Here is a 13,835-nt window from a genome sequence, read left to right on the forward strand (position 1 = left end):
ATCCCGGTACGTGCAGGGGAGGCGGAGGTTGCTCAGGCAACATCGCCTGTGAGTCACTGGCGGGAGTTGCCTGCTCCCTCTCAATCACTCCTCTTTCCCTGTGTCCCACTGCGAGACGGAAACTTCCAGAAAGAGACAGCAAAAGAATGGAAAAGGAACCCCTGTTAGCCAACATCAGCCGCTCCGCTGCGAACGAGCCTGCTTCGAAGCTTCTTCACAAGGCGACTGGGGGCTGAGCCGCTTGCAGCATTTTAAAATTCCCTCCGTTGCTCTGGCAACGCCCAGATCGCCTGTGGGTCACAGTTTTGGCCATGGGCATTTAAACCGTAATATACTTAGTGTGAAAAGAAAAAGTTAATATTTTTTTCCTTTGGTCGTAATTGATCGATCTACATCAATCCAGCCATATTTCCTTGGAAACAGCACAAGGGAAATGTAACTTTGAATCAGAGAAAATATTTATCTTAACTCTCAGTTTTTTCAGAGCCACTGTGGGAGACTGCATATTGAATATTGTGACAAGGGCAAATAAGGATGTAGTGAAAGGGGGGATGTGTCTGCAAATCTGGCTAGACTATGAGGAAAGGCTTCTGATCTTCAGCTACATCAAATAATACATTTTTTAAAAAGATCAGCAGTTTAAATTGTGTTCTATGGTATTATTTTAGTTAAAATTGAAGAATTCAAATAAATTAAAAACCAGACATTTTTGTAGAGTGAATTGTAACCCATAATTCCCAGCTGCTCATATCCTTCATACATTCCTGGTCCAAGGACAGAATCTTGTAGTGGAGATAGGGGCTAGCAAAGACAGCAGCAGCAACTGCAGGAGTTGCTGCTTGTGTTGTCTACCCCGGCTTCCATTAAATCCCCTTATATGAGTTGAGAATTTATATCCAGGTCAGTGTGCCAGATTATATCAGTGTCTTTAAGAGGTGTCAATTTTTCCACTTTGGATTGAGACTCTTCGTTGGCATGTACCACTGTTAAATCTAGGAAAGTGTCAGACATCTTTCCCAGAACTTTAAAAGAGAACTGTCTTCATTATCTTCATTATCTTATCTATATTTTGGCAATGAGGGCGTTTGCCATGGTCTTGCAAGAATTTTCACCCTTAATATTCAAGATAAAAAAGAATGAGGGAAAGAGAAAAAAACCAACAGCATTGTAAGCTTTTCCCCATGAAAATACACAGCAGACTTGATGTATTTTTTGTAGTTTCCAAAGTCATTGAGAAAGAAAAAGGGCAGGGTGATAATTCACTTCTGAACATAATGGACATACGAACATAATGGAAATTAAAACACATGCTAACTTAGATGTTGTAAAAGTATGCAAACACACTGACACTGGTGATTCATAAGCAATGTTCTCCTCTCCTGAACCAAAGCTCCAGTCTGATTTAAGAATTGCTGTGTTGCAAGAATGGTGAAGAGTCTGGAAAGAATGATTTAGGAGGAGCAAGTGAGGTCACTTGAATTGTGCAGTCTGGAGGCTGAGGGGTGACCTCATGCAGTCTATGGCTTTCTTTCTGTCACTTCACCTGCACTTTTTGAATATGGGTAAACAAGTACATGGATCCAGTGATAAAGACACCGTTAGTTTGATGCAAAGCCTGATAAGCTCACAGGGAGTCTTGCCACTAATTTCAGTGGACTGACATTGGTCTGGTGAGGCCTGATCATCCAACAGTTTTTGGATCAGGCCCAGTACTGGGACTGCCCAGCTGCACGTGGGAAACATGAGGATGAAGCAGCTGGAGTGCCTGATGGGCACGTGCAGTCCGGAGAGCAGCCATCTGGTTTCCAGAAACTGTGGATCCAGCCAGATTCTGTTCCCCACCTACACAGAAGAATTTTTTTCTGTGTCTGTATTCTTTCAATGTTTCAGGCATCTTTGCTACTGCTCTCAGTGATACAGAATAGAGACAGCCTGACTGTCTTTCATCTGCATCCATGTACTTGAACTCAGGCCCATTTCCTTTAAAGGTAAGAGAAAAATCTGTGTGTCTAGATGACAGGAGAGAATGACATGCCTCTACAGATTTTTAAGTTGGAGAAAATTGCCTTTTGATGTCTGCAAACTTTCTATAAAAAATGATGCATCTGAAGGAAGGCTCCTAACCTAAAAGTTAGAGATAGGTATAATAAGCTACATTATATGAATCTGTGTAAATTTCTTTGCATCTTCCTCCATTCCCTTTGCTAAGATATAAATAATGGGTTTGTGCTTTAACAATTAAAGCGGATTTAATAGATGTTCAAGCTGGTAGGGTTCTTTCCTCTGTACTTAATCTCTTGTGAGCAGTGGAAAAGTATTTTGAATTCCAACCTTCCTAGTTAGTGTCTGGTGAAGGTGAGGTGTGTTTCTCTTGCCCTATACACACCTGACTGATCTGGAGAAAAGTAGTGCCATTTGCAGTTAGATGAGCCCCAAGGTGTAACTCACAGTATTTGTCATGCCACAGCTGCAGTTTGAAAATGACTCCACAAATGCCCTTTCTACAGTGGTAATACTGGTTTTAGGGACTTCTCCAACTGTTGCTCTTCTACTGTCGACATCCTGTTCCACTCATCTTGTTTTTTCTTTCTGGTCTCTTTTTTACTCTTTTGTATAATCAGTAAAGCCTTCTCATCCTACTTGTTTCACAAGACCTGTAACTTTTTTCCAGTCCATTTTGAGCTTCATGATCTCCCCCAGTGATTAACTGCTGTGCTAAAGACACAATAAGGGAACCAATGATCTTCCAGTGCCAAAACAGTGATTTGTTTTTTTTATGACTTTTTTTTATGGTCATACTAATCTCAGTAGTGAAGCAATGAGGTATTTACATGCAAAAAATATAATTAAAAGAGAAAAAAAACATCTATTGTCATTTGCAGTCTTGAAATTATCTATATATTGATTTACAGGATGACTTTTACAACACATTGATATTTCTCATGGGGTCCCTGAAGATAATCAGTGGCCATCCTCTAGCTACCTCCAAATTCTAGAATCATTTCAACTGTAACACACAGTAGCAAATAGCATGTCCTGTGTTTGGAGTTAATTCTCTCAAGAAGTTTTGAAGGGATGCAGCAAGGATAGCTGAGGAGAACTAGCCAAAGGGATAGTTCATAGCATATGATACCATACCTACTATGTAATGGGGGGTTGGTCAGGGGAAGCAAGGATTGTGGCTCAGGAACAGACTGAGCATCAGGTTCTAGGTATTGCACTGTGCATCTGTCACTATGTATATTCTTTATTTGTGTTATTGTTATGAAGTGTCCTTAACTCACTTTTACCTTTTTCTCAGCTTTACCTTTTTCGTCCAACTGTCCTTCTCATCCAACAAGGCACGAGGAGTGAGTAAGCACCTGTGTGGTACTTAGTTGCTATCTGTACCTAAACCAGGACAGTGGTAAAAATGCAAACTACAGCTCATAACTTCAGAATTGTAACATAAACATTACCCTCCCCATTTATGGTGTTCTATACCACATCTTTCAGTGCCCCAGGTCTAGGAAACATGGACATAAGTGGGTTGAATTATGAATGCTCCCCAACATCCGGTGGCTTAGTAGCAATACATGTTTGAAATAAAGCTACACCAGTGCAACATAGTGCCCTGCTGGCTTAAAGGGACTTAAAAATAGCATAGTATTTATCTATTGATTTAAGGGAATAAAAGGTCATTTTATTCTAACAGAATTGCAGCAGAAAGACATGCATTTATCAAAGATATTTTAACAGAAACAAAACCTGTGGCTTTAAGTCCATATTCTGCTCTGCTCTCAAATGTAGGTCCTGGTAAAATCCATTGAGAGCTGGGGATGAGTAGTAAGTACAGAATTTGGCTAGAAGTTGCTTGCTTTGCTTTTTGTAGTAGATAATAACAAGTTTCTTCTACTCCAGTCTCAGTGAACTACAGATATTTGCTGAGCCTTCTGTCTTGATTTATCCAAAAAAAAAAAAAACAAAAAAAAAACACGAACAAAAAAAAAAAAAAAAAAAAAAAACACAAAACAAAACAAACAAACAAACAAAAAAAAACAAAAACCAAACCCACAAAAAAACCCAAAACCCAAACCAAAAAAATTGCTGTGCTTTGCTGCCACCTTTTGCAAATATGTCTCATTTGCCTCAGCCTTTGCTAAAAGGGCAACTCTTTTGGACTCCTTATGTTACTGTTTGACATGTGCCTAGGAAACTGCAGATAGACTGCAGCTCTGTGTGCCATGTGGGGAGATTTAACAGGCTATTTTCTCATTTGCTTAATATTCCTTTGTGACTGGGAAGTAGGAAATTACAGTTCTATTAATAGGTTAACTTCTGGGGTGTATCCTGCTACCCAAGCCTGATGAGCTGATTGCTGGCCATTTCTAATAAAGAAAGAAATGAAGAAACCTTTGGTGTCTGGGTCACTTTTCCATGACTCTTTGAGAGTTAGACTTGGTATAGGTGTACAGATCCTATATTATCCTTCAAGCTTACTATTCTGCTTACCTTTTTGATTATAAGTAATGGCTTATACGTTTTATTTGTAGTTGAGGTTCCTTTCTGTCTAATGTATGTGTGAATATAAAACATGGCTCAATACTAGTTTACAGCTGAAAAATCATTAGTTTTGTCCAGAAAAAAAAAAAAAAAAAGTGCCCATTTTTCAAACTATTAAGAAGGGGCAAAATCTGCTAGGTAGGTAAAAAAGTGCCTAGAGGAAATAGTTTCTGAATAAGGAGCTGTTTTTTATGTTTTTAACCATAGCTTCTACACTTCCTAAAAAAATGTGTTAAGGACAATTGTTTCTGTATGGGGCACATTGGACTTCTTCCAGTTAGTGAGTTCCTTTAGCAATGAGTTCCTTTAGCCAAAGCTTAAGTATGATAAGGGTAGATTAGAATTGGCTTCAACTGGACTATAGCATCTTGGGCTCAGGGAGATAATTGCACCATTTCTTTGCAAAGTAATTAGGACAAAGGAAGCCGCTTAGCAATGCATAGCCCAGGATGGTACTGCATGTGTCTAATGAATACCAGAAGTGTATTTCATCTGAAGAACCTCTCAAGCTTTTCATCAGAACCAGCTTGCCAGGTTTCAGAGCAAGGTTAATTTCTTTTATGTTATTTTAATCAGGTATTTTAAGCAAAGTTTTTCAGTTTACTTTGTTTGCAGTAGTCAGATGGACTGCTGTACCTTTTCCATTACTATTTCATTTTTTTCAGCCTATAGAGTTATTACAGTTACTGTAACTGAGTAAGTTTAAAAGTTGAAAGATACTTCATCAGTCCAGACGTTATTAAGGGAATGTTTACAAATCATGGAAAAAAAGATTAAAAGTCAGTTTATAAAGAATAACTTTGAAATTAATCTCCACAGTAAATTTTAATTGTTTTTACTGTTTTATTTCAAACTGCCAGCTGGAGGGAAGGTCACACTCTCCCTCAAGGGTTTAGACTGTAGGCAAAGAGATGGCACTTTCAGCGCTATTTTCTTCATATTAAGACCATTTTCTCCTTTTTTTGAGTCCAATTTCATCCTATTATCTTGCCTGCAATGCCCATGTAAACAGCTATTGGGCATCCATACTGTTACTCTTGAAACCCCCAACCTCATCATGTGGGAGTGGTCCATTAGTATCTTAAATAAGAAAAAGCTATGGTGAGAGCTATGAGGTTGTTTATCCAATTTCTCCTTTTTGGTGGCCAATTATCATGCCTGAACTGGCCAGCTAATACAAACACATGCAGCTGGAAACCATTCTGTTGCACTAGCTGGGACAGGGGAGTGGTGTAGCAGTCCTGCAGGTATTGTAGGCAGAAATAGGTCTTACACACCTGTGGAAGAGCTTGAGATATTCTGGGTCGCAGAATGTACTGAGCTGAAATGAAAATAATTATGCAGGACAGATCTTAGGAAAACAGGTGGTACAAGTTCTGTAGCAAAAGATGTTTGTAACTACATTCACACATCCTGTGGTTTTATGTGTGACTAGGAGAGTTCAGCTCATCCCATGACTGTGGTACACACTGCTGATAAAACACAGATCATCTCAGGAGGAAATGCATCAGAATAAGGAGATGAATTGGTCCTTGACAAGTAGGCTTAGATAGGAGTTAACTCCATGTGTCTCATTACTGCTTACCTTTAGACAGACTGGGAGCTTCTTTTCAGCTTCCACAAGAACCTGCTAAAAAAAAACAGATCTGGGAACTGATTCATAGTTGTTGTCCCTAATGTATTTGGAAGATGGGCTGGTTTTAAGCCCCTGTATCCTGTGTCTGGGTCTACAATGTGTAGCATCTATTCTCCCCATGTTGTATTGAGCAAGCTTAACATGACTGTTAAGCAAGGTAACTTTGCTTAATGCTGTGCATGGGCATCATCTTAAGGAACTTTCTGTTGCAGAGATGTCATCACAGGGAAAGGCTTTGGAAATATTAGCAGTGGGACAAGCTGTGTAAGTATGAAGTACCTCACCACGACAGATACCTTTTCAGACATGTTACGTACATCTGCTGCAGTAGAAGGGGGAAAAGTGAAATATGAGGCACTAATTTGATCCATTCTTACTGAGGTTTCAAGACTCTTTGCCTCATCTGTACTGTTAATTTTGTTTGTCACAGGACCTCTGATAATGTTACGTTTTTATCTGAATAAGTTAGTCAGAGAACCATGGTAGACCAGTGTGTGAAATTGAAAAAGAATGGAATTGCAAAACAGTGGTTCCAAATACATCATCTTTTTTACCCAGGATCTGAAGATTTTCAGCAAAGAGTATAGAGATAGGATGTATTTGACCAAGAAAACGATTGTAAATTTTTATTTTCTTGGATTATGAAGTTGGGTTTTTTTCATGTCTGCTGAGAAAGCCAACAGTTACTTAATCATGGAGTGGTTCTAATTTAGCATGATGTAGCTACATTGAGACATAACCTAATACTTTGCTTGCTTCTACATAACATAAATATTCTGAAAACTGTGAAAATTTACACAAGTGAGAAGAATTAAGGCTTTTAGATAAAGTAAGAAACTTAAAAATGTAAGGTTAGAGGAGACCGCAAAGGGAAGAAGGCTTTAGATTTGCCTAGAGCTCTGTATAGATTCAGGTCTGAATCGTTCATTATGATTAGAAGTAGTAGGGTTTTTTGCTTGTTTTTACTACTGAAGCTCTGTTTCTGGTATGCTGCGATGTCTTCTCAAGGCTCTAGTTAAAATTGGGTGTAGATGCTCAGTCATTGTTATCGCTTCTTCATTGCAAGGAAGGAGTTGTTTGGCAGAGTAACTATTAACTACTTGTTGCTACTCAGTTTCACCAAATGTTTATATGCACCTTTCTTTTAGTATGTGAGTAACCTCAGCTAAGGGACAAAGAATGACATATACTTAGCTAGATGTGTTTAAGTACCAATTGAACCAGGGCCTAAGGTTTTAGAAGTACGTTAATGGTATTTTAATTTTGCATTGCAGTTTTCAAGGCCTTTCCTACATCATTTAAATTAAGTAGGCTGTGAACTTCAAGAATAAATAACTTTTTTTTCTTTTTCTCCCACTTTACAGAACGAGGCTCAAAAGGACATCTTGACCTCACAGAGTTAATAGGAGTTCCTCTTCCTCCTTCTGTCTACTTTGTCACCGGCTATGGAGGGTTTCCAGCTTACAGCTTTGGTTCAGATGCTAATATTGGTCGACTGACAAGTGCTCTAATACCATTGCATTTCTATAGAGATTTTGCTATCATAGTCACAGTGAAACCAAGCAGTGATCATGGTGGAGTGCTATTTGCAATAACAGATGCCTTCCAGAAAACTATTTACCTGGGAATTAGACTTTCACCAGCTGATGACAGCACGCAGAGAATAATTATGTACTACACAGAGCCTGGTTCCCATATCTCCCAAGAGGCTGCTTCATTTAAAATGCCAGTGATGACTAACAGGTGGAATAGGTTTACAGTGACTGTCCAGGGAAATTATGTTGCTTTGTTGGTGGACTGTGTAGAATATCAGAGAATCCAGTTTCAAAGGTCAGCTCAAGCCTTGGTATTTGACTCTGACTCTGGGATATTTGTTGGCAATGCAGGAGCCACAGGACTGGAAAAGTTCACAGTAAGTATTGTCTGATAAATTCACATGCCTCTGTTTTATTCATGTACTCTCTACTCAGGAAAGTTTGCTTACAATGGTTATAGTGCAAATGAGGTTACAAATGATATAGCTTGTATTTTCCATATCTGGCTAGGGTTCAGGCAGTGCAGATATATAAACTCTGGCTTGAAATGCAGATGTTCCTAACACTTCAGAATTTTATTAATAGTCTAGATATTAAGCTCAATGTTCAGTTTGAATACTAGGAATTTCAAAGCAAATATACTGCATAATTTTATATAGCCTTTTTGTGAAGGGCAGGTTTCAGAGTATCCATTTGTTAATTTCTGAGAGTAATTGCCTAGTAGAAAATCAATATTTTAAGCTCTTATTAGCAAGGTATGTGTACTTCACATTCAACATCAGGAAAAGAATGATCTAATCAAAGATTTGGAAGGTGGAGCTGTATTTGTCCAAATTATATATTTCTTTAAGCTTATCATGTGCTTTAGAAAAATAGAATGAACTGAGACCACTAGTACAAGGCTCCCAAGCCAGCACAGCTTGAGTGCAAGCATTCTTCCTCCTGCATTCTGACTGCTATTCTAAACTACCGAGCTTCCAAATGGAAATTTGAAAGCTGTCAATAAGTATGAGACTGACTCTTTGCCAAAGTGAAAGGGAAATATTACACTTCTCTGTCTTGTTTTTGTAATTCCTTTGTACTTCAAAACTTATATAGTGTTTTGAGATTGATATCTCTTCCTCTAAATTAGTAAAGCAGCAGCACAAATCTAAGTGGATTCTTTGCTTTAGGGAAAAAAAGATATTCTTTCCCAAGTTCAGGTGTACTGGCAAGTTGTGAGCTCCATCTGATAAACAAAAAGGGTAATGTACTTCTATCATTTATCTGACTAGTCTAAGCCCAGAGAACTACATTAAAATATTGATTTGCAGCAAATAAACAGTGGAAAGGGGAATGCAGGAAATTTGCCTGCTGGCACTGCCTTTCTTAGATAGGCTGGATACCTGGAACACTGGGCATACCTGATTAGTAAGCAGGACAGAAAAACATTGAAGAAAATAATACAGGTACTTGTACCTGTACCTGCACCTGTACCAATACCTGGAAAACATGTAATGATAGGTTTAGAATCATAGAAAAAATAGAAAATTAGGGGTTGGAAGGGACCGTAAAAGATCATTGAGTCCAACTCCCCCTGCCAAAGCAGGCAGGAACACATCCAGGTGGGCTTTGAATGCCTCCAGGAAGGAGACTCCACAACCTCCCTGGGCAGCCTGCTCCAGTGCTCTGTCACCCTCACAGTGAAAAAAATGTTCCTAATATCTATATGGAACCATTTATGGTCCAGTTTATAACCACTGCCCCTTGTCCTGTTGTTAGTCACCCCTGAGAAAACCTTGACTCCATCCTCCTGTCACTCCCCCCTTACATATTTATAAACACTGATGAGGTCCCCCCTCAGTCTCCTTTTCTCCAAGCTGCAGAGCCCCAGCTCCCTCAGCCTTTCCTCATAAGGGAGATGCTCCACTCCCTTCATCATCTTGGTTGATCTGCACTGGACTCTTTCAAGCAGTTCCCTGTCCTTCTGGAACTGAGGGGCCCAGAACTGGACACAATATTCCAGATGTGGCCTCACCAGGGTGGAGTAGAGGGAGAGGAGAACCTCTCTCAACCTACTAACCACCCCCCTTCTAATGCACCCCAGGATGCCATTGGCCTTCTTGGCCACAAGGGCACATTGCTGGCTCATGGTCATCCTTCCATCCACCAGCACCCCAGGTCCTTTTCCCCTGTGCTGCTCTCCAACAGCTCAGTCTCCAACCTGTACTGGTACCTGGGGTTGTTCTTTCCCAGATGCAACACTTGCCCTTGTTGTAATCCATTAAATTTCTCCCTGCCCAACTCCCCAGTCTGTCTGGGTCCCTCTGAATGGCAGCACAGCCTTCTGGTGGTCAACCACTTTACTCAGTTTTGTGTCATCAGCAAATAGTGATGATAGTAAATTCTATTCCCTCATCCAGGTCATCAATAAATATATTGAATAGTACTGCTCCCAGTACTGACCCTTGAGGGACTCCACAAGAAACAGACTTCCAACTAGACTCCATCCCATTGACTCCAACTCTCTGGCTTCTATCCTTCAACCAGCTCCAGATCCACCTCACTACCCAATCAGTTTAGCTCCAAGGATGCTACGGGAGACAGTGTCAAATGCCTTCCTGAAATCAAGATAAACTATGTCTGCTGCTCTGCCATCATCCATCCACCTGGTTACATCCTCACAGAAGGCTATCAGGTTCGGTCAGACATGACTTCCCCTTAGTAAAGCCATGTTGACTGCTCCTGATAAGCCTCTTGTCCTTGATGTGCCTGGAGACAGCACCAAGAATGAGTTGTTCCATCACCTTTCCAGGGATGGAGGTGAGGCTGACAGGTCTGTAGCTATCCAGGTCCTCTTTCTTGCCTTTCTTGAAGACTGGAGTGACACTTGCTTTCCTCCAGTCCTCAGGCACCTCTCCTGTTCTCAATAACTTACCAAAGATGATGGAGAGTGGCCTAGCAATGACAGCCGCCAGTTCCCTCACAGCCCTCTGGACACTCTGTAGTAGCTCTATGTCCTTTCTGTCCTGCAGTGCCCAAAACTGCACCCAGTGCTCCAGATGGGGCTGCACCAGTGCAGAGCAAAATGGGACAATCACCCCCCTCACCCAGCTGGCAGTGCCCTGCTTGATGCACTCCAGGACTCTGTTGTCCCTCCTGGCTGCCAGGGCACACTGTTGGCTCATGTGCAACTTCCCATTGACCAGAACCCCCTGATGCCTTTCCACAGGGCTGCTCTCCAGCCTCTGACTCCCCAGGCTGTATGAATATCCAGGGTTACCTCTTGCACCTTGTCCCAGGTGCAAGATCCAGCACTTCTCCTTGTTAAATGTCATATGATTGGCAATTGCCCAGCACTCCAATCTGTCTAGGACTCTCTGCCTTTGGGAGTATCAACCACTCCCCCTAAATTGGTGTCATCTGAAAACTTAATTAGCAATCCTTCAAGTCCTGCATCTAAGTCATTTATGAATATATTAAAGAGAACTGGCTCTAAAATGGATCCCTGTGGAACCCCACTAGTGACCAGTTGCCAGACTGGTGTGACCCCATTTACTCTGACCCTTTGAGCTCAATGCCTCAGCCAACTGGTCACTCATCACATTATGTGCTTGTCCAGATGGATGCTGGGCACTTTATTTAGAAGGATACTGTGAGAGGCAGTATCAAAGGCCTTTCTGAAACCCAGAGACATAACATCAACTGGCTTCTGTTGGCCAACTAGGTGGGTTACCTTGTTATATTTGCTACTAAATGCAAAAGGACATAACTGTCATCAGATTTTATGGAAAACAGGAAATTCTAGCTCTGCTGATTGTAAAGAGAAGTACAAACCAGACAATGAAATGTAGATGAATTGGAGATGATACCAGACTGTGCAAATCAGCTTTAATGGGGAAGGCAGCAGGAGGCAGAAGGCCCAGAGGGAACTATGTTCCCTAATACCTACTATTCCTACCATGGCAGACTTGGCCATGACTTTCCTGGTTGGAGTAACTGGCTAGCAGCAACAAAGAAGAAACATTAGAGTTCTCCATTTTGCTCCCTTCCCTATTCAGGGCCATAGAATAGAGCAAGTGATTAGGCTTTAAACTGGAGGACTTGAAGGGTGGAGACCAAAATGTCAATGCTCCATCTATTATATCCACGTGGAGAATAAGCTCAGCCTATCAGAACACTAACAGTGTCTCCTCAGCTACCTGCCATGTTGAGAATCAGAAGGCCTTTCACCCTTCTAGGCTGAAACCTGTGTGCTCAAATCCCTCTCTGGAATGCCTGTGTCTGAAATACAGCTTGGGGAATAAACAGGAGGAATTAGAGATCTGTGTGCAGCTGCAGGGCCATGATCTGATTACAATTATGGAAACATGGTGGGATAGCTTGCATGACTAGAATGCAGTCATGGATGGCTATGCCCTCTTTAGGAAAGACTGGCCAACAAGGTGTGGTGGTGAGGGAGCAACTTGAACGTTGCCTCCCCAGGGGTGGATGAGGAGAGAGGTGAGAGTTTATGGGTATGAATTAAGGGGCAGGCTAATATGGAAGACAATGTTGTGGCTGTCTACTACAGGCCACCTGACCACGATGATGAAGCTGACAAGGCCTTCTTCAGGCAGTTTGAAGTAGCCTCCCAGTCATAGGCCCTGGCTGTCGTGGGAGACTTCAACCACCCTGACATTTCCTGGGAAGACTGGACAGCCAGGCATGCACAGTCCAGGAGGTTCCTGCAGTGCATAGACAGTAACTTCTTGACACAAGTCATGGAGAAACCAACAAGGAGAAGACTATTGCTGGACCTTGTTCTAACAAACAAGGAAGGACTGGTTGAGGATGCAAAGGTTGGGAGCAGCCTTTGGTTCTAGTGACCATGCTCTGGTAGAGTTCAGGAGCATGTGCATTAGGCACAGAACAATAAGCAGGATCCCAACCCTGGATTTCAGGGGAGTAGACTTTCACCTCTTTAGGGTTCTGCTTGGTGGGATTAAGCCCTGTAGTGGAGAGGAGCCAAAAAAAGTGGGTCAATATTTAAGGATCATCTCCTTCAAGCCCAGCATTGATGCTTTCCAACAAAGAGGAAGGCAGATAAGAATGCTGGGAGGCCTGCACAGATAAACAAGGAGTTTCTGTACACACATAGATGAAAAAATAAAGCATACAGAGGGTGGAAGCAAGGACAGGTAGCCTGTGAGAAGTACAAAGAAGTTGCCTGAGTAGCCAGGGATCAGATTAGGAAAGCTAATAGAATTAAGTCTGGGGAGGGACATCAAGGGTACCAAGAAAAATTTCTACCAGTACATCAGTGATAAAAGATGACTAGAGAAAATGCAGACCCACTCCAAATGGAAGTGGGAGACCTGGTCACACAGGATATGGAGAAGGCTGAGGTACTCAGCAATGTTTTTGCCTCAATCTTCACTGTAAAGGCTCTGGCTGCACCACTCAAATTGCAGAAAGCGAAGTCAGGAACTGTGAGAAGGAAGATCTGCCCACTGTAGAAGCAGAGTAGTTTTGAGATAATCTAAAGAACCTGAAGGGGTACAAGTCCATGGGACCTGACAAGATCCAGATGTGGCTCATGAGGGAACTGGTGGATGAAGTTGCAGAACTTCATATTCCCATCACATCTGAAAAATCATGGCAATCAAGTGAAGTTCCCCGTGACTGTAAAAGGGGAAACATAAGCTCCATTTTCAAACAGGGGAAAAAAGGAATACATGAAGAACACCAAGTTTCACAGTTTCACTCCTGTGCCCAGCAAGATAATGAACAGATTGTCCTGAAGGTTTTGCTAAGGCACATGGAAAATGTGGAGGTAGTAGGCGACAGCCAACATGGCTTCGCCAAGGACAAATCACACCTGACAAATGTGGTGGCCATTGTGGTCACAGTGTCAGTGGACAAAGGGAGAACAATGGACATCATCTACCTAGACCTGTGTGAAGTGTTTGACACTGTCCTGCACTACATCCCTGTCTCTAAATTGGAAAGACAGGGATTCAGTGGATGGATCACTCAAGGGTCAGTATTGGAACAGGTGGTGTTTAACATCTTTGTTGCCAATACAGACAGTAGAACTGAGTGCACTTGCTGCATGTTTGATGGCAGCATCAAGCTGTGTGGTGGGGTTGACACACTGGAGG

General features: G+C 41.7%; 1 protein-coding gene across 1 annotated transcript in view; it reads left to right on the forward strand.

Moving 5' to 3' along the window:
• The window catches only part of COL15A1 (collagen type XV alpha 1 chain), a 113,571-nt gene that overhangs the window by 19,300 nt on the left and 80,436 nt on the right, over positions 1-13,835 (forward strand). Inside the window, 1 exon segment of the mRNA XM_071736270.1 lies at positions 7,543-8,090. Coding sequence (XP_071592371.1) covers positions 7,543-8,090 — 548 coding nt within the window.

The sequence above is a fragment of the Heliangelus exortis genome, chromosome 2 (assembly GCF_036169615.1).
Source record: "Heliangelus exortis chromosome 2, bHelExo1.hap1, whole genome shotgun sequence".
Taxonomy (NCBI): domain Eukaryota; kingdom Metazoa; phylum Chordata; class Aves; order Apodiformes; family Trochilidae; genus Heliangelus; species Heliangelus exortis.